The following is a 23,471-nucleotide window of genomic DNA, read 5'->3' as shown; positions in this document are numbered from 1 at the left end:
CAAATTCTAACCACTAGACCACCAGGGAACTCCCCTTATTTATTCTTCAAATGTGTCTTGTCTATTTGGGGCTCTAAAATTAGAATCTACAATCAGCTTATTCAGTTCATCGAAAAACCCATCAGGATTTTTATTGGAATTGCATTACATTAATGTATTAATTTGTAAATGAATCAGTATTTTATGATATTGAGCCTTCCTATCCATTTACATGGTTTATCTCATATATTCTGGGAAGTTCACCAGAGGGGTTAGAGGAAAAACACAGTTTGGGATGGCTTTTCAATAAAATGTTTCAGACAAATTTCTTTTGTCTGGGCTTCCTATGAAAAAATTCAGTGGTAATGCATAGTGTGTTGAGGGTTAGTGTATTGCCTCAATTCCTTGGTTTAGCAGCTTTAAGGTCTATCTCCATGTCCAAGTTCTGTAGTTGTAGTACATTGAGTTTTGACAAGATATCCCTCAATAAGTTAGCACCAGGTATGCACAAAATTTCCGTTGAAACTCTGTACTTCAGTTTGCGCAGGAACTCTCTTCTTATAAGAACAGCATCTCTCTTCTTTTGGGGAACTGCTTTGCCCCCCGATTCCAAGCAGGTGGTTCTAATCCAGGCTGTCAATTACTGTGCCCTGACCACAGGAGTAACCACAGGTCCTAGTCTAGGCCAAGAGAGGCTCCTCCCTGGATTTCATCAAAATTGGAATTCAGGGAAGAGGTTCACTCTCTCTCTGGTGAGAGGCTGAGAGGCTGAGAGCTCCAGGTTTCTAGACTAGTGGAGCAGTTATGTCTGACAAAATGAAGCTGAGATGAAGAAAGAAGCTGAGATGAGAGATGGAGACATCTTGGTGGTGGCCAGGTGCCTGGTGCCATATGCCTGGTGCCAGATGCCTCCCTGCCCTGCTTCAGTTTGATTGGGTGAGCCAATAAATTCCCATTTTGCCCAATTCCCTGGAACCCAAATTCCTGACATCCATCCATCTTTTTGCTAATTTATATAGACCATCCTATTCACTTAAAAACATTGTCAAATCTCATTCCTCATTCATTTATTAATATAAAGTCCTTTCCTAAATTATGTTTACAGTGATCGTGATCATTTAGTCTTTCAACAACAGGAAGTATTTATTGAGAATCTACTATGTGCCCGTCATCAAAGAACACAGTGATGACTAAGTTTTCCAATGAACACAATTAAAATATGTGCCTTAGGAAAATTAACGTAAAACTCACTGTAAGTTATGGACATTTAGATAAGCAGTGAAACCATAACTTAAATCTCGTTTGATCCTCACCAAAATCCTGCAAGGAAGCTCAGAGAAGGTTCAGTAATTACTCCAAGCTTCTAGAGCTAATAAACAGTGGAACCAAAACTTGAACCTAGGTTTCTGGCTAAGTCAGAGTTGTTTTAATTATCCTGTGCTGCTTAAAGTGAGAAAATAGTTTTGGATCCTTATAATTTAAAAATCATAACTCCCAATTCTCTTTCCATCTGATTCGTATTTCCTACCACGTTGCAGCCCTGAGGTATGGGCGGTTACTGAACTTTAACAGTTAAACAGAAACAAAATTAGGTCATCAAACAACAGAGAGAAACGCGCTTTCAAGCTGGCAGGTTTGGATTTTTTTTTTTTTAACCTCAAGGTGCCCTCCATCATACGCAAGGCACCTTGGGAATTGTAGTCTTGGGTGTAGAACGCTGTGGCCGGAGGCGCTGATTCACTGGGACCCAATCAGCAGACAGCCAACTTGGCCTCCGCGTAGCAATTGGCTGGAATTCAGCGGCCGCCCACCCCGTGGTGCCGTCTTGCCGGCGCTGGTAAAGGGAGCTTCGCGGCCCGCAGAGCGAGAGTAGCTGCTGCGTTCCTGGCCACCTTCGTCCGCGATACAGCAGTGCGGCCATGGCAGAACCGCAGCCCGCGTCCGGCGGCCTCACCGACGAGGCCGCCCTCGGCTGCTGCTCCGACCCGGACCCAAGCACCAAGGTGGGCGCAGAACCTAATTCTCCAAAGTCGGGGCCCGCCCTGCGTGGCGCGACTGGGACCCCAGGAGGGAGCAGTCCCTCGGACTCAGCCAGGCCTCGCTTGGGCTGGATGATTCGAACTCTGGATTCGAACTCCATCCTACCACCACTGCAGCTCCGCCCGCCTTGGGCGGATCGGAGTGGGCTGGGAAGAGGGCTAGTGGTGTCCAGTGGGGGATCTGGAGAGGGTCCGTTTCTTCAAGTTGTTTGAAAGACTGCGATCCTGCTTGCTTTAACTTGCTTGATTTGGGACGGTAACAGGAAACCATGGCTAACCCAGGGTCAGAGCCCTTGTCTGTGGGTGTGCGTGTTCCCCAGGTCAATAGAGGTGGAGGGTAAGAAAAGCAGTTTCTGAACTCCAGTCTACGTTCGAAGGTCTATGGGCCGGCTCTTCCCAGCCGGGATCATTTTTCTATAACTGTCCTGGCTCCGCGTTTAACTCCTCCAAACCAATCCGATAGCTCCTGACTTTAGCCGCGCCCAGAATTTCCCTTTGGGTTGGCCTTTCCGGTTGCTCACGGCCACACTTATGCCCTTCCTGTGCTCCGTGGCCCCAGGAGAGATGGCAGAATCATGGAGTTTAGATCCGAAGGGAATCTTGGAAATTCCTTCACTGACCCTCTCATTGCAGCTGAGACCCAGTAAGAGGAATGACCAGTTGCATATGAAGGCTCACATCCCTTCAGCTTGCTTAACAGGTCTGTACTGAGAGTCATTGTAACTCACTCAGGTGTGGTGCCTCCGGGCGTTGTCACGATCAGACAGGGAAGCCTCTCCGGGGTTTACTCCAGTGTACTCATCACTGTCAGGAAACGCCTTTGTATGTATTCATTTGACTGGGGAAGTTCTAAATTCCTTGAAGTTTGAGTATGTGCTTTGTACAGACCTTTAAGACAGGTCGGTGACTTTAGTCTCTTCTTGCTCTTTGCCTTCAGGAGAAGAGTCAGACACTTCTAATTGCTAAATCCTTTGACTAGCACCTGGTAGTACTTAGCTTAGGAAAAATGTTAGTCACTGCAAAATTAAGAGGGAAGAAGTAAATATATACATTTCCTCTCACACTTAATCTTATTTTTTATACTCTTTAATGTTAATACCTTGTTATTTCACATAATATAGATTGAGTTATTCAGTGTAAATTAATTTCCCAGGTAACTGGGCATTTTATGTACTGGACTATTAAAAAAAAAAGATTTCAAGGAGAGCTTGATAAAATTGATTGAGTACAATTCTTTGCATTCTTTAATTTACACCTTTTTTTTTTGGCTGCGTTGGGTCTTCGTTGCTGCAAGCGGGCTTTCTCTGGTTGCGGAGAGCGGGGGCTACTCCTCGTTGCGGTGCACGGGCTTCTCATTGCGGTGGTTTCTCTCGTTGCGGAGCACGGGCTCTAGGCGCACAAGCTTCAGTAGTTGTGGCTCGCAGGCTCAGTAGTTGTGGCTCGCCAGCTCTAGAGCAGAGGCTCAGTAGTTATGACTCATGGGCTTAGTTGCTCCACGGCATGTGGGATCTTCCCGGACCAGGGCTCAAACCCGTGTCCCCTGTATTGGCAGGCGGATTCTTGCCACCAGGGAAGTCCTACACACTCTTAATTTATGTCAATTTCTCTTGATTTGAAGTTTTGTGGGGTTTTTTTGGCCATGCCATGTGGCATGCATGATCTTAGTTCCCTGACCAGGAATCGAACCTGTGCCCCTGCATTGAGAGCACGGAGTCTTAACCACTGGACCTCCAGGGAAGTCCCAGTAATTATTTTTTGAGATTAGTCATTTTGCACCCTAGAAGCACCATATGGGGAACATAAAATGGAGTATGTAATAGGGCTTCCCTGGTGGCACAGTGGTTGAGAGTCCACCTGCCAATGAAGGGGGACACAGGTTCGTGCCCCGGTCCAGGAAGATCCCACATGCCGTGGAGTGGCTGGGCCCGTGAGCCATGGCTGCTGAGCCTGCACGTCCGGAGCCTGTGCTCCACAACGGGAGAGGCCACAACAGTGAGAGGCCCGCGTACCGCAAAAAAAAAAAAAAAAAAAAAATGGAGTATGTAATAGCAGCTGGGATATATTGAGTGTGTCAGGCCCCAGTTTGTTATTTTAAGTACATTACTTAATTTAATCCTCACAACAACCCTGTGAGGAAGGCATAATTATCTCCGTTTTATATATAAGTAGACAGTGGCACAGAGGTGTTGAGTAATTTGCCTAGCAAGGAACCCACACTCCCTATTGTGCTTCTAGAGTACTGACTACAGCAGTAATTTTGGAACTTGACATGAAGGCAGGTAGAAAACCTAAATGAATTAATTTAGTCTGATCGCTGATCATCTGCTATATGTAAAGAGCATGGTAGGTACCTTGGGGTACGTTCAGATGAACAAGATGAAGTTCCTCCCTTCACCAAACATAGACCAACTCTAACATAAGATGGAACTGGGATTATGTGCTTTTAAAATTATAAAGCACTGTGGGAGCGCAGAAAGTAGAGATTTTCAAAGGTGGCATCTGTGGTATGTTGTATACACAGGGTATTTGGAGGCTGAAGACCTACGTTTGAATCCCCAATTCTATCATTGGCTATAGTGATCTTAGCAGGGTGTAAACAAAGCTGCTATAAGGATAAAGTGTATCTATGATCTTTAAACTATGAAAAGCAATACAATTCAAGGTTGTATTTCAACTGTGGATATCAGGGAATGTGTCAAGCAGAAGGTGGGGGTGAGTCTAGGCCTTGAAAGATGGATGGGGTCCCAACATCACATGGGAGATGGTTACATGGGAGGGCATTCTAGGTGGAGGAAACATCTGAGCAAAAATGTGGTGAGATGGCAGAAAGATGCAATGTGGAGCATGTTCTGGAGAAATGAGTTACCTTGTTTTTGGTTCAAGTTCAAGTTATCTAAGTGGTGGAGCAGTGGTGGAGAAGACTAGATGGTAGGTTGGAGCCAGATCATGGAGAGAGCTTAGAATGTTACTTCTAAGAAAATCGAATTTTATATAATTAGTGGGGAATCACTGAGGGATTCAAATCATTCTATAGAATAGATTGGAGGGATCCAAGCCTGGAGGTGATGAGAACACCTAAAAGACTCTTCCAGAAAGTGAGAAAAGTGATGAGGGCCTGGTTTGGAAAGAAGAGAACAGCAGTGATAGGAAGTCAACTTGTTTGTTGATTATTTGCATCTTTGTCATAAAGGCAGACCAAAGAATGTACAGCTGCACCACCTCCTGGGCTGTCTTACTTAGCTAACTTTCTTCAAAGGCCAAGTGCTTCTTTTCCCAAGTAGTGATCTCCTGAAATACATTCTTTTTACTGTCTCTATCAGTGTCCTTTGATAAAATTATTTGGAGTCCCTTCCCATCTGAGTGGTAAATGATGAGGTCAGGGAAAACTTTCAGTGTTGGTGACACTTAAGCTGGGTTTTACCAAATCAAAGGAGGTAGCTAGGCAGAGTTGCGGGCAGGGGTTGAGGGAAGAAAGAATGGCAAGGAAGGAAGAAGGACAATGGCCAGATGGATGAATGACTGTTCTCGGCAGAGAGAACCATAGTATATATAAAAGCACGGTGACATCAGAGAGTTGATGCAGGGGCCTACAGGTATACAATGAGACTGAAGTTATAGGCAATAGGAGTTAAGGGGAAGGTACATAAAACAGTCATTGGGATGCTCAAAGAAAATATGAACATTCCCACTTGGTTCATTTGTTTTTCTCATCCTATGAAGATTTCTGTTTGGTAAATATGTTTTTTTAAAATATATGCTTTATTATTATTATTTTATTTTATTATTATTTATGTATATTTCTCTGTGTATACAATTAAAATATATATACATTTATGATGGGGCATGCTCTTTTTATTTTAACTGATAAAGTTATAAAATCAAAACCATTTAAGATGACCAGTTTAGTGGAGTGGTAATAAAAGATGAAGTTAGAGAGGTATGCAGCAACTGTATGTCCTTGCTTTGGGGACTTTCTTCTAAAAGTTGTGAAGTACCACTGAAGGACTGATATTTTTTTTTTTTTTTTTTTTTTTTTTTTTTTTTTTTGCAGTACGCGGGCCTCTCACTGTTGTGGCCACTCCCGCTGCAGAGCACAGGCTCCGGACGCGCAGGCCCAGCGGCCATGGCTCACGGGCCCAGCTGCTCCGCGGCATGTGGGATCTTCCCAGACCGGGGCACGAACCCGTATCCCCTGCATCGGCAGGCGGACTCTCAACCACTGCGCCACCAGGGAAGCCCCTGATATTTTTTTTAAACATCTTTTTTTTTAAAATAGATTTTATTTATTTATTTATTTATTTATTTATGGCTGCATTGGGTCTTCATTGCTGTGTGCGGGCCCTCTCCAGCTGTGGCGAGCAGGGGCCACTCTTTGCCGTGGCACACAGGCCTCTCACTGCGGCAGCCTCTCCCGTTGTGGCTCCCGGGCTCCAGAGCGCAGGATCAGTAGTTGTGGCGCACGGGCCCAGCCGCTCTGTGGCATGTGGGATTTTCGTGAACCAGGGCTTGAACCTGTGTCCCCTGCATTGGCAGGCGTACTCTTAACCACTGAGCCACCAGAGAAGCGCCTGAAGGATTGATTTTTAACCTAGAAATGACACAGTTGCTTTTTGTTATAGAAAGATCAGTCTGGTACCATTATAGGAAGATCACTCTGGATTGCATTTGGGTTAGCCTGCAAGAAGCAGAGAGATCAGGCAGGCTTTGACAGTGGTCTAGGCAGGAAGTAGAGAGGACATGAGCAAGGTAGTAGTGGTCTTTGGAAAGGCAAGGAGAAAGATTCCAGAGGGACTTGAGCAGTCAGGTTGATGGGACACTTGGATTGGATTACAGAGGGAGTGACAAGGAAGGAATCTGAGAAGACTTCAGGGGTCTGACTTGGGCTGACACCCAAGTCAGATTCTGGAGGCATTTCCTGTTGGTGATGTAGGAGGGAGTATTTATTTGGGCTGTGATTAATTTGATATTTTGACTCAGGTGGAAATGTTGAGTAGACTGGATGGAGATGTAAAACCAGAGCTGAGGTTAGAGGTATGGCTGCAAGATTGAAACTTCCCTTTTCTGAAGATGGAAGGTGGTAAAGGCAATGGAGATTTTGATTTTGATTCTGAGTAAGATTTAATATGTAAAGCTCCTTAGTAACAGTTCTAGAGAAATGAGTGTCTTCATCACTAGAAAGATAATTTAAAAGGTAGGACACAAAGTCAAGAAACTTTTTTGCCACTGTTGTAGCTTTTTTTAAAAAAAATTTATTTATTTATTTATTTTTTGGCTGCATTGGGTCTTCGTTGCTGTGCGCAGGCTTCCTCTAGTTGCGGTGAGCGGGGCTACTCTTCATTGCGGTGCACAGGCTTCTCATTGTGGTGGCTTCTCTTGTTGCAGAGCACGGGCTCTAGGCGCGTGGGCTTCAGTAGTTGTGGCACGCAGGCTCAGCAGTTGTGGCTCGCAGTCTCTAAAGGCTTAGTTGCTTAGTTGGGCTTAGTTGCTCCGCGACATGTGGGATCTTCCCGGACCAGGGATCAAACCCGTATCCCCTGCATTGGCAGGCGGATTCTTAACCACTGCGCCACCAGGCAAGTCCCCAGCATAATTCTTAAAAACCCTAGGATTTTCAGAATGGTAATGAGCATTGGCTTCAACTTCAAGTCACCAGCGTATTAGCTCCTAACAAGAGAATCAGCCTGTCCTTTGAAGCTTTGAAGGCATTGACTTCTCTCTAACTATGAAAGTCCTAGGTGATATCTTCTTCTAATATAAAGCTATTTCATCCACACTGAAAATCTGTTGTTTAGTGTTGCCACCTTCATTCATTATCTTAGCTCTTTGGATAACTTGCTGCAGCTTCTACATCAGCACTTGCTGCTTTACCTTGTATTTTTATGTTATGGAGCTGACTTCTTTCCTTAAACCTCATGAACCAACCACTGCTAACTTCAAACTTTTCTTCTGCAGCTTCCTCACTTCTCACAGCCTTCTAGAATTGAAGAGAGTTAGGGCCTTGCTCTGGATCAGGCTTTGGCTTGAGGGAATGTTGTGGCTGATTTGCTCTTCTATCCAGACCACTAAAACTTTCTCCATATCAGCAATAAGGCTGTTTTGCTTTCTTATCATTTGTGTGTTCACTGGAAGAGCACTTTTCATTTCCTTCAAGAACTTTTCCTCTGCTTTCACAATTTGGCTGACTGGTGCAAGAGGCCTAGCTTTCAGCCTGTCTCAGCTTTTGACACACCTTTCTCACTAAGCTTAATCATTTCTAGCATTTGATTTAAAGTGAGAGACATGCAACTCTTCCTTTCACTTGAACACTTAGAGGCCATTGTAGGGTTATTAATTGACCTAATTTCAATATTGTGTCGCAGGGAATAGAGAGGTCCGAGAAGAGGGAGAGAGATGGGGCAATGGTCTATTAGTGGAGCAGTCAGAACACACACAATTATCAGTTAAGTTTGTCATCTTATGTGGGCATGGTTCATGGCACCCCAAAAGGATTACAATAGTATCATCAAAGAAAACTGATTACCATAACAAATACAATGAAAAAGTTTGAAATATTGTGAGAATTACCAAAATGTGACACAGAGACATTAAGTGAGCAAATGCTCTTGGAAAAACGGCACTGACAGACTTGCTGGACACAGGGTTGCCACAAACCTTCACTTTGTAAAAAAAAAAACCAAGAAACAAAAAAAAACAATATCTGTGAACTGCAACAAAGTGAAATGCAATAAAATGAGCTGTGCTTAGATAAAACAAAAACAGGAGGACTCTGAAAAGCAGAGAGAACGGCAGACTGGCTAGGGACCTTGAGACCCTAGGAATAACATGGCGGTATACACACAAACACACACACACACACACACACACACACAAAAGCTATGCAAAGAGTGTATGCAAAAACACTATAGATAAATCAAAATGGAATTATAAAAAAAAATTTCAGTGACCCACAAGAAGGCAAAGATAAAAAGAAAGGACAAACAGAAAACAAAAATAAAATGGCCAATTTAAACCCTAATATTTTAATAATTACATTAGATGTAAATATACCAATTAAGACAGATATTGGTGGAGTGGATTTAAAAGCATGCCCCAAGTTATCTATTTGTGAGGTGATGGGTGTTAACTAAATTTGTGGTAATCATTTCTCAACATATGTAAGTTGAAGTCATGCTGTATACCTTAACCTTATATAATACTGTATGTCAATTATATCTTAATAAAACTGAAAGAAAAATAAAAATAAAAACATGCCCCACCTATATGCTGTCTACACGAAACTCACTTCAAATGTGATGACAGAGGCAACTAAAAGGATGGAAAAAGATATATAAACATTAATCAGAAGAAAGCAGGAGTGGCTATATTGTTTCAAATGCAGTAGACTCTAGAGCAAAGACAGTGATCATAGAGAAGTACATTATATAATGATAATAGGGTCCATTGACTAAGAAGACATAGCAATCCTAAATGTGTGTGCCTCAAACAATAGAACTGCAAAAATATGTGAAGCAAAGACTGATATATGGAAGGAAGAAGAGACAAATCCACAGTTTTAGTTGGAGACTATACCCCTCTCTCAACAATTGATTGAACTAGACAGAAAATTAGCAAGGATATAGACAAACTCAGCAACACCATCAATAAACAAGATCTAATCAAGGTTTGTAGAACATTCCAGCCAGTAACAGCTGAATACAGGCATACCTTGTTTTTATTGCACTTCATAGATATTAGGTTTTTTTTACAAATTGTAAGTTTGTTGCAACCCTGCATGAAACAAGTGTGTTGGTGCTATTTTTCCAACAGCATTTGCTTGATTCTCTCTGTGTCACATTTTAGTAATTCTTGCAATATTACAAACTTCCACTGTTGTATTTGTTATGGTGATCTGTGATCAGTAACCTTTACAACTCACTGAAGGCTCACATGATGGTTAGCATTTTTTAGCAATAAAGTATTTTTAATTGAGGTATGTACATTTTTTTAGACATAGTACTATTGCATACTTAATAGGCTGTAGTATAGAGTAAACATACATGCACTGGGAAACCAAAAAATATGTGTGACTTTTTTTTTTTAATATTTATTTATTTGGCTGCGCCAGGTCTTAATTGTGGCACATAGGATCTTCATTGCAGCATGTGGGATCTTTTAGTTGCAGCATGTGGGCTCCTTTAGTTGCATCATGCAGGCTCTTAGTTGCAGCATGCAGAATCTAGTTCCCTGACCAGGGACTGAATCCCCTGCACTGGGAACGTGGAGTCTTAACTACTGGACCACAGGTGAAATCCCTGTGTGACTCTTCATTGTGATCTTTGCTTTGTTACAGTGGTGGCAAACCCATGATATTACCGAGGTATGCCTGTACAGTTTTTTTTCAAGTGCTCACAGAAGAGATACCAAGGTAGACCATATCATGGGCCCTAAAACTAACTTCAACAAACTTGAAATAATTGAAATTATATAGAGCATGTTCAACCACAGTAGAATCAAACTAGACATCAGTAGCAGAAACATAACAGGAAAATCTCTAAAAACTTGGAAACTAAATAACACATTTCTAAATAATCCATGGATCAAGAGGAAGTCTCAAGGGAAATTTTAAAAATTACATTGAACTGGATGAAAATGAAAAAAGCATCTCAGCTAAGACAGTGCTAAGAGGGAAATTTATAGTATTAAATGCATATATTAGAAAATAGGAAATGTCTTAAATCAAGGATTTGTTTCCTCCTCAAGAACCTAGAAAAAGAAGAGCAGAATAACCCAAAACAAGCAGAAGGAAGGAAATAATAAGAGCAGAAATCAATGAAATTTAAAACAAATTAGAAAAAAATCAGTGAAACAGCTGGTTCTTTGAAAAAAAACCAACAGAATTAACAAACTTGTATCAAGACTGACAAGAAAAGAGAGAAGACACGAATTACCAATATCAGGAATGAAATAGGGGATACCACTACAGACTGCAGACAAGAGAAGGGTGATAAGGGAATACTGAAAACAATTCTACATACATAAATTTGACAACTTACATGAAATAGACCGATTCCTTGAAAAACACCAACTACCATAACTTACCCATATGAAATAAATAATTTGAATAGCTCTATAACATAAGGAAATTGAATTCATAATAATCTTTTTTAAAAAATATCTTCAGTTCCAGATGATTTCACTGGAGCATTCTTCCAAACATTAAGGAAGAACTAACATCAATTCTACACAATCCCTTCAAGAAAATTGAAGAGGAAGGAACACTTTTATTCATTTTATAAAGCTGTCATACTACCCTGATATCAAAACCAGGTGAAGACAGTACAAAAAAAAGAGATATTACAGACCAATATCTTTCATAAGTATGGATGTAAAAATCCTTAACAAAATATTGGCAAATAGAATTCAGTGGTATATAAAAAGAATCACATACCATGATCAAGTGGGGTTTACTCCAGGTATGCAAGGCTGGTTCAGTATTAAAAAAAAATCACAGTAACTCACCATATTAGAGGCTAAAGAAGAAATACCCCATGACAAAATTCAACACCATAATTTAAACACTTTTGTTTTTTCGGAAAAAATAGGAATGGGAGGGAACTTCCTCAACTTGATAAAGAGCATCTATGAAAAACTTAAGAGCTAACATTATACTAAATGGTGATGCTTTCTCCTTAATTTAGGGGAACAAGGCAAGTTTGCTCTCACCACTCTTATTTGACGTAGTGCTGGAAGTTCCAGCTGGTACAGTAAAGCAAAAAAGGAAATAACAGGCAGATTGGAAGAAAGAAATAAAACTGTCCCTATTTGCAGATGACATGATTGTCTACATAGGAATCTTAAGGAGTCTAAAAACCCTCGAACTAGTAAGTGAGTTCAGCAAGGTTGCAGAATACAAGATAAACATACAAAAATCAATTGGATTTCTATATATTAGCAAAGAACACATGAGCACCAAGATTAAAAATACAATACCATTTACAATTGCTCAACAAAATTAAATATCTAAGTATAAATCTATCTAACATGTACAGAGTTTGTATGCTGAAAATTACACAGCGTTGATAAAGGGAATCAAAATCTAAATAATGGAGAGACATACTGTGTTCATGATTGGAAGACTCAGCATAGCAAAGATGTCAATTCTCCACAAATTGATATACATGTTTAACGCGGTCCCTATCAAACCTTTTTTCTTTAGATATAGTCAAGGTTATTCTAAAATTCATGTGGAGGGCAAAGAGAGTAGAATAACTAAATCTTGAAAAGAATAGGGTGGAAGGAATCAGTCTACCTGATTTTAAGACACTATATAGCTGCAGTAATCATTACTCCATGGTATTGTCAGAGAGATAGACATAGATCAGTGGGAAAGAGTAGAGAACCCAGAAATAGACTCACACTAATAAACCCAATAGATTTTTCACAAAGATGCAAAAGCAATTCAGTGGAGAAAGGACAGATTTTTCAACAAATGGTGCTGGAGCAATTGGCCATCCATAGGTAAAAAATGAAGCTTTACCTGAGTTCACATCTTATACCAGAAAATCCATTTAGAGGTGCTCAAAGGGACCTTGACTTCGACCCTTTGGTTCACTCCCTGCTCCACTTTTTATAGTTTTGTCAGGATTACATTGTAGGCACGTAGTACATGTACTAGAAATATCCCTGATTGTACCTTTAAAGTTTTTTCACAGTAGTTTTAAATTAATAAGATTTGGAGATTGCCCACCCCGACCCTCACAAAAGACTGATTATTTCTATCATTCTTCCTTTTTATAAGGCAAAGGAGGAAATCTTTTTTACCTTGTAATCATCCCAGAAAACCCAAAGATAGTTTGAGCATAAAAGACATCTTTTATTATTCTGAATTTAGAGCATAATAAGGGAAAGACAAAGTTAAGAACTGTCTCATGAGACAAGACATCAACTTTAGTCTTTTTTAAATGCAAGATATATTTATTTCAAACAATGTTTTAGAACCATAGCAATAAACAGTGATTTTTAGAAACTTTTAAAGAAAGGAACATTTTTCCAAGATCATTCAAGTGTTTATCAAAAGTAGCAGAGGTATTCTGTTACAGAGAGTTAGCAGAATATCTTGGTGATAAAAAGAAAACTGTTATCTGAGCATAGAATAACTTGATCATTTTATAAAAAGCAAGCCCTGCTTGTTTTTTTATATCATCCAAACAATACTTTGGCAACAAAGGATTTACACACCTCTATTTTTTATGAATAACTCCACTAACATTGAATATACTTTTAATCTTTTTGGCATGTATAGATTCCTTTTTAAAAGTTAAAAATGGTTTTAGAGTTTATATTATATTTGTGTTTTCTTAGAAATAATCCATCATGTTAAGTCTTCTCAGAAGACTTCTCAGAAAAATGGTGTATCTTTCCATTTTTTAAACTATTTTTTCCAGCTTTATTGAGATAAAATTGACATATAATGTGTATGTCATATACCATGGGCATGTCCAAGTGCTTCTAAAGCAGCGTTTTAAATGTCTTCATATATTCTATTATGCCTGTGTCATAATTTATCTATTTCTTCATTGTTAGAGGTAGGTTAGCAAGGTGGTTGAAGGCAAGGACTTTGGAATCAAACTGTTTGGACTGAAGTTTTTTCTCTGCCACTTACTTTCTTAGCAGTAAAATGGGGATGGTATAATACTTATCTCATAGAGTAGTTGTGAAGATTATATAAGTTAATTTCTGTAAATCATTTAGAACAGTGTCTGGACCATAGTTACTGTGTAAATGTTGTGATGAATGTCTTTATACATAAATCTTTGTCCAGGTTTCTAATTATTTCCTTAGATAGATTTTTAGAAGGGCAACATTTTGATCGATGAGTATGAACTCTTTAAGACTTCTAAAGACTCTTCAGATCCAAATTGCTTCTTAGAAAGATTGTAGGATAGGTATAGGGATAGGATAAACAGGGTTGTTGAACTTGTTTTACAGCACATGGCACAGAATCTACAGAAAAGAAAAAACAAACAAACAAACAAAACCAACTCTGTGACTAAGGTACCTGGATTTGAACATAGCCTTTATGGACTGAACACAGGTATTTAATAATAATAAAGCCATGATGGACTGAGGGGGCAAAATATCTTTCTTCTTAAACAGTGTGTTACAATGGTGGACTGTTGGTATTTTGTTACAGGAAGCAAAATTAGTGTTGGTAACAAGTAGTAAAAGTTAAAGGTGTTTAATATATACTGTTTCCCTTTAGGATTTTCTCTTGCAGCAGACCATGCTTCGAATTAAGGATCCTAAGAAGTCATTGGACTTTTATACTAGAATTCTTGGAATGACGTAAGTAAACTGTTTATTGGTGCCTATAATGTTTAAATACATAGCTTTGCAAATATAGGGAATGTTTTCAGATCCACTGTAAAAATGGATTAAAGTTTGCTTCAAAGGTCACAAAAGTCCTTTTGGCCAGGAGTCTGGGACTAGGCTTGACTGACTAGGGCCTCTGTCAGGTTCCTCTCCTCTATCCCAGCCAGGCTCACTGGGCAACATGACACCAATACTTGCATTTTCTCTGACTCCCTTCTCTCTAAGAGCTGCCAGTTAAATCCTTAATGTGTCCAGACTGTTTTGATGTTATGGCCACTTTTAGCCTCTTGTTTACTTCAGAAAAGATATAGCTATTAAGACACAATACTTAGAAAATGAATGAGTTTTAGGTAAACTCATTCATTTTCTAAGTTTTAGGTAAACTGGCCATCTATTCCATTTTTATAGGATGTGTTCTCTTTTGCTGAATAGGTAATATTCACTGATCTTATAATCTTTAAGACATATTTATTTTTCTTGATTTGTTTCCCTAAATAACATGAGGGTTTTTATTTGTTTTTGGTAATATAGATACATAAAGAATAAAACAGTCTTTAATTTACTGCCTAGATAACCTCCATTGACATTGAGAGAAAACTTCAAGTAATACAGTATATGTCTATGTTAGAAAATCTGACTAATTCTGAGAAATACAAAGTGAAAAGTGACAGCTTCCATCCCCCAGTCCTTCTCTTCAAAGATAACTGCTGTTAACAGTTTCTTATAATTCTTTCCAGAAAAAGTAGTTTTGCATGTATTTATGACATATTTAAAGGGCAGAATGAAACCAGATTTACTGAACACGTGCTATTTGTCAGGCACTTTATATCTCATTTTGTTGTCTTCACAGTAGGTTTATGAGGTAGCTTATATCCCTATTTTACATGGAAGGAGGAAAACAAAGCTTAAAGACATTAACTTAATGACCCCAGATTCCACAGTGGGCACATGGCAGAGCTGGAATTTGAATCCAGGTTTGATCGACTCCAATGTTGACCTTGTTTTTAAAGAGCCCCCAACTAGGGTACAACTTGACATTATATTGAAAGATATGCTGAGCTGAGAAAAGCAAGTTAAAACAGGTTCAAGTGTTCCATTTCCCATCTGACTGGTCCGTCTGCTTTGGTGCAGAGATAGTTTTCAGAATTGGAGTATTTGAGGTGTTTGATACGTCATTATTAACAAGTTAGAGTAAATCTTATTTGTGATGAGTCAGTACTTAGCTCTTAGTGGGCCAAGGCATATTACATGACAGTAATAAGTAAAAGATTTGGAACAGAACTCCAGAAACTTTCCATCTGCTATGCTGCAACGATTCCCTCTTGTTGATTTTGAATGAGGTCATGTTTGAGCATTTAATCCTCCATAATCTAAAGAAAATTGTATTGTGTGTATCCTCATTCCACCCTACTCCTTGCAAAATAATCTCACACTCTTTAAACTCAGTTTAGAGGCCACGACTTCAATGAATCTTCTCAGAACCTCAGGATGAGTAATTCATCATGTACTCTCATGATCAGTCTCTCCTTTTCCACTGCTCTTGCCCCTCAACCTGCAAAAAAGCTTAAGCTTTTTTGGATAATTCTTGCCCTCCGCTCTCTTGCTGTCGTTCCCGTCATCATGACCATCTGTACAGGTAGACCACCACTTACTGTTTCACTTGCTCACCTCCCATTCTCCAGCTTCTGCTGTCGCATGCTGCTGAAACTGCCCTCACAGGACCTTTCCATATCTGCTCACCTCTTCTCAGACTTAATCCTGTCTGACCTTTCTGCAGTATTTGATACTGTAACCACTTTATTGTTGACATTCATGTCTTTTGTGATATTAATCTGTCCTTCTCTCTTAACACCTATCCTCAGTTTCCTAGGAGTTTTGGCATAGTAAGAACTCAATATATTTATTTTTCTTTAACTCAATGCCATATAGCTGAAAGAACAATAAGATGTGTTGTGTTATATTTTTCACTAAAAATAAATAAAATTTTCTTTTGAAGATACCTTTTGCCCTTTATAAGCAAGTACCATAAATCCAACTAAATTTCATTATAAGAATTGATGAATTACAAAAGTTTCCATTTTTTAAAAAATTTTATTTCACTGATATATACAGATGAATAAATTTTTTTAAATAAGACTTTTTAAAATTGATTTTCCTTGCTTTTTCTATTAAAACAGGCTCACCATGTACAGCTCTTATTCTTAGTAGAACTTGAATATTGTTATGTTGATTTTAGTATGAATCAGCTTTTCCTATTGTTAATTGATTCAGACTTGTTGTTGTTTAATTTCAGACTACTCCAAAAATTAGATTTTCCCACTATGAAATTTTCACTCTATTTCTTGGCTTATGAGGATAAAAATGACATCCCAAAAGATAAAGATGAAAGAGTAGCATGGGCATTCTCCAGAAAAGCTACACTTGAACTGACACAGTGAGTATGAGTTTTAATTTTTTTTATATACTCTACATTTTTTTGAAGCTTATTTTTTTTAAACTTTTTTTCCTTTCTTATCAGCTTAATTCAAACCAGGTCTACCTAATCACTTTCAACTTGTAACAGTATGTTTGAGTATTTTATATGGATCTTATGGTCTTTGTATTGTTCTTGTGGCATAGATAGGGCAAGTGAGATCATTTGCCTTTTAGATAGAGAATATAGACTGAAATGGCAAGATATTTGTCAAACGGTAGCTAATGAATGTTTAGGTACTATAAGTAAGGTCTTCATAATTTCAGCATTTTTGTTGAAATTGGCATTCCCCTTCTTTCTTTTTTATTCTTTATGTTGTTTCTGTGCACCCGCTAAAAACTATCAAAAAAGCATTTGTTTCAGGGTGTGTGATTTAATGTGTCCCCTAATTCAAAACAGCCCTAGAATCAGAAAGACCTAGACATGAGTCTTGGCTCTGACAATAGCTCTGTGACCCTAAACAAGTTATATCACCTCCCTAAGTGGCAGTCTCATTTATAAAATGGAGATACTCAGATCTAGCCCTTGGAGCTGTTCTGAGGACTTAAAGAAGTATAAAGTACTTGGCACAAGAAATTATAGTTGCTATTATTATAATTATTGTTCTTATCCAGATGCCTAGTTTTATTGTCTCCTTAGTCATTCTTTGCCCATTTGCTCTTTCTATAGTTGAAAACTTAATATTTACAGTAACAGAGATTAGACCAAGTATATTAAGTAGCATATATACATGGTAAGATTTCAAAGATTGTTGCAGCTTTCTTTTCAGAATATCTGTTCTCCAGGTCACTTGTAATTATGTTTTCCCTCCTTTTGTAGCAATTGGGGCACTGAAGATGATGAGGCCCAGAGTTACCACAGTGGCAATTCAGACCCTCGGGGATTTGGTATGTTTGCCTATTTGTGTGTAATAAACATGGATTTGTGTGATTTTTCCATTGTGTACCTATTTATGATTGTAAGCAATCTAAAACATTAAGTATAATCAATTTGTTAGGAGTATGGTTATTTTTATTTTCCACAGATAATTTTATTTAGGAGTTGTTTAATTTCATCATCTCAGTCTAAACTTTTTACATTTACTCTCTCACAATGATTTTACTTTTCAGTTTCAATATTATATTTCCAGTAGATGTTTTAATTTAAAAAACAAAAAAACAAAAATGATGGTTAATAATAATCCCGATTTCTGCCAGCATACACTTCTGCCTTGATCTAAAATCTCTCAACCAGGGCCTCCCTGGTGGCGCAGTGGTTGAGAGTCCGCCTGCCGATGCAGGGGATACGGGTTCGTGCCCCGGTCTGGGAGGATCCCATATGCCGCGGAGCGGCTGGGCCCGTGAGCCATGGCTGCTGAGCCTGCGCATCCGGAGCCTGTGCTCCGCAACGGGAGAGGCCACAACAGTGAGAGGCCCGCGTACCACAAAAAAAAAAAATAAAATAAAATAAAATAAAATAAAATAAAATAAAATCTCTCAACCAAAACAAGAGTATTACCAATTTAAATTGGCTGCTATGTAGTCAGTATCAATAATAAGTCTATTAAGCATGAGTAAATGGTTACTCTTTTGTGATGTAGGTTATTCTTAACAGATCAAACTATTTATGAGCCAGTATTGGGCTATGTTAAATAATTTATAATTCAGAGCAACTAATTAATTTATTATACCCAGCCAGTTAGATTCTTGTTCTCTAATGTATTATAGGTTTTGAACCAACTTGATTCAGTCTGTTTTCAGATGCCTTATGTTTCAAAATAAACTAGTTTTGGAAGCCACTTGTGGCACATGGGTACCCTGTTGTAATTTTTCCTTCTTTCTCTCTGCCTTGTTTTGGGGGTGATTACCTAAGGTCACATTGGAATTGCTGTTCCTGATGTTCACGGTGCTTGTAAAAGATTTGAAGAACTGGGAGTCAAATTTGTGAAGAAACCTGATGATGGTGAGTCTGCTACTTGTTTTCTTCAGGCCTATGTTTAGTTATATAACATTTACCAAGTACCCACAGAGGGTACTGTTGTAGTAAAATCCTTTTGGTTGCAAGTAACTTGGAATTCTACTCCAACCAGCTTAAGGAAAGAAGGGAAATGATTGGAAGAATACCTAGTTATCTCAGGTACCTAGGCAGCACCTAGGGTGGCTTCACATGGGACTAGTCACAGGATCTAGAGAGCTATCAAGGACCTAGGCTCTTTCTCCGCCCCTTGACCCTACCATTTTCTCAGTGACCACCAGCTTTCACTCTCTCGGGTATATCTAACCACCCAAAAAAGTAAGTTCCTTAAAGTCTGTTTCATCTGCTGTTAATGTAACTACACCAAGTCTCTTCAGTTAATAATTTCCTGAATTTTTTTTCATCCTTTTTCAACCTTTGCGTGTCCTTCAGTTTTAGGTATATCGCTTGACATAGTATATATCTGGATTTTGTTGGATTTACATGTATTATAATTATTTTATTTAGATCTGTTTTTGCCACCATAATTTATTATTTAATTTTCATTTGAAATATTTCACTGTTTCATTTCAATCCTTTTTTTTTTTCAGTTAGGAGATTTGATATCCAAATATCCTCCTCCCTAGTAAGGAAAGAACTTGCTTCCCTCTACCTCCATTATGTTGCTGTTACTCAGGCTGGGATATTATTGATTTATTTTTCCTTTTTCTTTGGCTTTGGCTTTTTATTTTAAGATAATAAATATATCAAGGTATATATTTTTTCTCCATAGATCTCTTGCAGCATCTTTCAGATTTTTCTGTTCCTTTATTAAGTACCTCAACCAAAACTATTTTTAAAGGGTTTGTGAGGCAAAACTCTTGAAGCTCTGTATGTCCCAGAACCACGCCTTTATACATATGAATGACAGTTTTGTTGACTATAAAATCTTAGGTTTATTTTCCTTCAGTCTTGAGAGTACAACTATATTGTCTTATTTTTCCCATCCAGTGTTGCTGCTGAAAAATCTGATTTGTGTTCCTTCATATAGTTTCTTCTGTTTTGTTCTAGAGGCTTTTTATATTTGTTATTTCTTTGTCCTTGCCTTCCTTCTGGGAGATTTCTTCAAACTGGCATACGAGTTAGCTAATTTTTCCTCAGATGTATCTGTTCTTATATTTATCTTCTGTATTCTCACCTATTATGTTATTAATTTCAGCTATTAGGATATTGATCCTGAATTTTTGCTTGGCTCCTTTAATATTTCCTTGTTCTTGTTTCGTATCGGTCGTATTGAATATTCCTCATTGCTTTTACATGTTTTAATAGTTCTTGGTCCCCATTGATCTAATATTTGTTCTTCTGTTTGAATGTATAATCCATTGTTTGTTTTATAGTTATATTTCTCAAATTCTTATTATTTTGGTCTCAGAGGTTTTTTGTTTTTTGTTTTTTGAAACTGAAACCATTAGCTATTCCAAACATCAGGCAGTGTGAATGGGGGAAGGCCAGACCTCAGTCCTTAAAAATCCACGTGTTGTCAGGGAGATGTGCTGAGCAGAGAGAGAAAATAAGGGTTAAACAAATACTTCACATTCTGTAGTCAGATCCTTTTCCCCCCTTCGTCCCTGATGGAGTAGTAGTATTAGTAGGAGACACTTCTGGGATTGTCTTTCCCTCACCCTGGTTGTGGGGAAAGTGAGACCTCTAGGAGATCAGCTGGTACCCACCTGTCTTTCTGCCCTTATCTACTACCGAGGACATTTGAACCAGTAGTTTCAACCCCCCCCACCCCCACCCCGTGGGAGTAGGTGCTAATGCCCAAGGCACTGGGAGAAGCAAGAGCCAAAGTAACAAAACTCCTGTTTATTCTCCCACAGCCATGATGGACTGCCTTGTGGTCCAGCCAAAAGTACCCCCTTCCATACAAAGCAGGTTAAAACAGTCACTACCCTACCCCCACCATTCCTCTCCCCAACTATCACCTCAGGGGCATTGTACTTTTTTTTTTTTTCTTGTATTTTTTTAATCTGTGTTCCTCTGGGGTTGATCTTGAAGAAAGGAGCCAGAGATAGGAGTCAAACTACTTCAGCATCTTGGTACCAAAATAAATTTCCGAGGTCACAGTTTTCCATTTAAGCAAAGAACTCTACTGCTAGACCTACTAACCTCTCAATCCCAGTTTTGAATTCCCGGGAGAAAGAATCTGATTGGCAGAGCTTGGGTTACATAGAATAGTGTATGACGTAAGCATCTCGGTCCTTTGGCTGTGTAGATAAGCCATGCTACCTCCTCCCTTGAGCACCTATCTATTTCCTTTATCCTCTTTAAAATAAGACAATTTCTTTGACTACTCAACTAGTAGCATGAAGTGATAATGTGCAGGTGAAATAAATACCTGATGCAGCCAGTCCCACAGTTTATTTCAGGGGAGTTGGTTTACAACTATGTGTAGAAGATAAAATATGTCATTCTGAAAATTGTGCATCTGGGCAACACCAACAATAGAATTTTTTGAAGTTAAAACTATAAACAAAACAATGTAATTAACTAAAATGCAAATTAAATTTTGAATTAATAAAAAATGTATTTAAAATTTTTAAGGTTTTTATTTTAAGTCTTTTCAGTAATGAAAATCATTTTGTTTTACAGGTAAAATGAAAGGCCTGGCATTTATTCAAGATCCTGATGGCTACTGGATTGAAATTTTGAATCCTAACAAAATGATAACTATTATTTAGTTCTGTGAGAATGCTGCTTTGAGATTTCAGTGAAGACATTGTGGAAGGTAAAAAAGGAGACAATGTGATTCAAGATATTCAGTTAACAGAAGCAACTAGTACTGATGGATTATTGTCTCAATTCAAATTATTCTTAAGTCTATTTCCCTTTCCTATTTCAGCTATGTTTTTCACCTAACTGTTCAGTCATTCTAGTTTTAAAGTAGTGCTTTGTCTTATGTCCTTGAATGTAGTTGTATAACTACTTTTTTAGGCAATAATTAGAACAATTCCATTCAGAGGCTGCATTTGCCTTCTATCTTCTGACGAGATACAAGTCTACAAGTCTGCCTTTGAATCATCATTTTCAAAAAAAAAAAAAACCACTTAATATGTTTTGTTGTGATTACCTTCTGGGGTTTCAGTTCCTCAGAAGTAATTTCAGAATGGGAAGTAAAGAACCCCGAACAAAAATGAAGCTTCATGTATATTTCAAATAATATAAAGTTTATTTTACAAAAGAATAGTTACTCTTGGGAGAAATTCAGAATTATGCTGACAAGGATGTGAATAGAAAAACTAATTTCTTCTTCTTTATAAAGTACTTTTAAAGTTGAAGGACTAACCTCTTTATTTTGGGATGGGGAAGAGGATGGGAATATTACATACTGGGTATGCAGACACGGACTAGGCTGTCACATACTTTATATCCCTTAATCCTCCACAGTATCCTGTGAGATAGAAAGTAGGCTGGACATGCAAAATAACTTCAATGAATCCAAGGCAATAATAGGCTAAGGACTCAAGATTTCATCATCATTTTTAGTATTTAGATTATACTTCAAAAATTAGTACCTTGGGGCTTCCCTGGTGGCTTAGTGGTTGAGAATCCACCTGCCAATGCAGGGGACATGGGTTCAAGCCCTGGTTCGGGAAGATCCTACATGCCACGGAGCAACTAAGCCCATGTGCCACAGCTACCGAGCCTGCGCTCTAGAACCCGTGAGTCACAACTACTGAAGCCTGCGTGCCTAGAGCCCGTGCTCCACAACAAGAGAAGCCACCGCAATGAGAAACCCGCGCACAGCAATGAAAAGTAGCCCCTGCTCACCACAACTAGAGAAAGCCCTTGTGCAGCAACAAAGACCCAATGCAGCCAAAAATAAAATAAATTAATTTAAAAAAATTAGTACTTCACAGTACCTCCTTCACTAGTGTTCTTTGTAAAAACCTTCAAAGAGTTTGAGCATTGTCCTCTCAGCTTTCGAGCCTGAGTACCACAGTGAGGAAGAAGCAGTGGAGGAAGTCTGGAGCACACGGCTGCTCTGGGGATGCCTGGTTGTCCCTGTGCAAGTGGTTCTTGTGTTTCTTGTGAAGAGCCCCTACCCCAAGGTCTTCCAGATGCCAGTAATCATTTAGGATAAATTATGTTCAGTGATAACTTAGTTATCAGAAATCAGCTCAGTGGTCTTCCCTGCTATGATTGACTTTTTTTTTTTAATTTTTAAAATTTATTTAGTTAGTTAGTTATGGCTGTGTTGGGTCTTCATTTCTGTGCGAGGGCTTTCTCTAGTTGTGGCAAGCAGGGGCCACTCTTCATCGCGGTGTGCGGGCCTCTCACTATCGCGGCCTCTCTTGTTGTGGAGCACAGGCTCCAGATGCGCAGGCTCAGTAATTGTGGCTCACAGGCCCAGTTGCTCCGCGGCATGTGGGATCTTCCCAGACCAGGGCTCAAACCCGTGTCCCCTGCATTGGCAGGCAGATTCTCAACCACTGCGCCACCAGGGAATCCCCATGATTGACATTTGATAGGTTTTAAAGACCAAACTGATTTTGAAAATCTCTTATGGCACAGATAATAAGAACATCCAGTTTGTGGTTTAACTACATTTGGATTTTTTATGGACTCTAGTGGAAGACCTTTGGATAGGCCTTGCCAACTGTGCTTACACTGCTAGAAGCACTTTCATTTCCTTT

General features: G+C 38.9%; 1 protein-coding gene across 2 annotated transcripts; it reads left to right on the top strand.

The window, feature by feature from the left end:
• Positions 1 to 1,898: 1,898 nt before the first annotated feature.
• Positions 1,899 to 22,112, top strand: GLO1 (glyoxalase I; the record flags this gene model as incomplete). 2 transcript variants are annotated; one of them, XM_079713754.1, is made up of 6 exons in its annotated part: positions 1,899 to 1,982; positions 14,260 to 14,342; positions 16,663 to 16,803; positions 17,662 to 17,729; positions 18,694 to 18,783; positions 21,427 to 22,112. In XM_079713754.1, the coding sequence occupies 6 exons, from the start codon at positions 1,899 to 1,901 to the stop codon at positions 21,513 to 21,515; spliced, it is 555 nt and encodes a 184-aa protein (XP_079569880.1). In that variant the 3' UTR covers positions 21,516 to 22,112. The 2 variants fall into 2 exon arrangements, with proteins under 2 accessions (XP_079569880.1, XP_079569879.1); XM_079713753.1 differs by lacking the exon at positions 1,899 to 1,982 and adding an exon at positions 14,055 to 14,091.
• Positions 22,113 to 23,471: the final 1,359 nt, after the last annotated feature.

This window comes from Hyperoodon ampullatus (assembly GCF_949752795.1).
Source record: "Hyperoodon ampullatus genome assembly, chromosome: 10".
Taxonomy (NCBI): domain Eukaryota; kingdom Metazoa; phylum Chordata; class Mammalia; order Artiodactyla; family Ziphiidae; genus Hyperoodon; species Hyperoodon ampullatus.
Note: the sequence above shows the minus strand (reverse complement) of the source record. Positions and strands in the feature narration are given on the sequence as shown.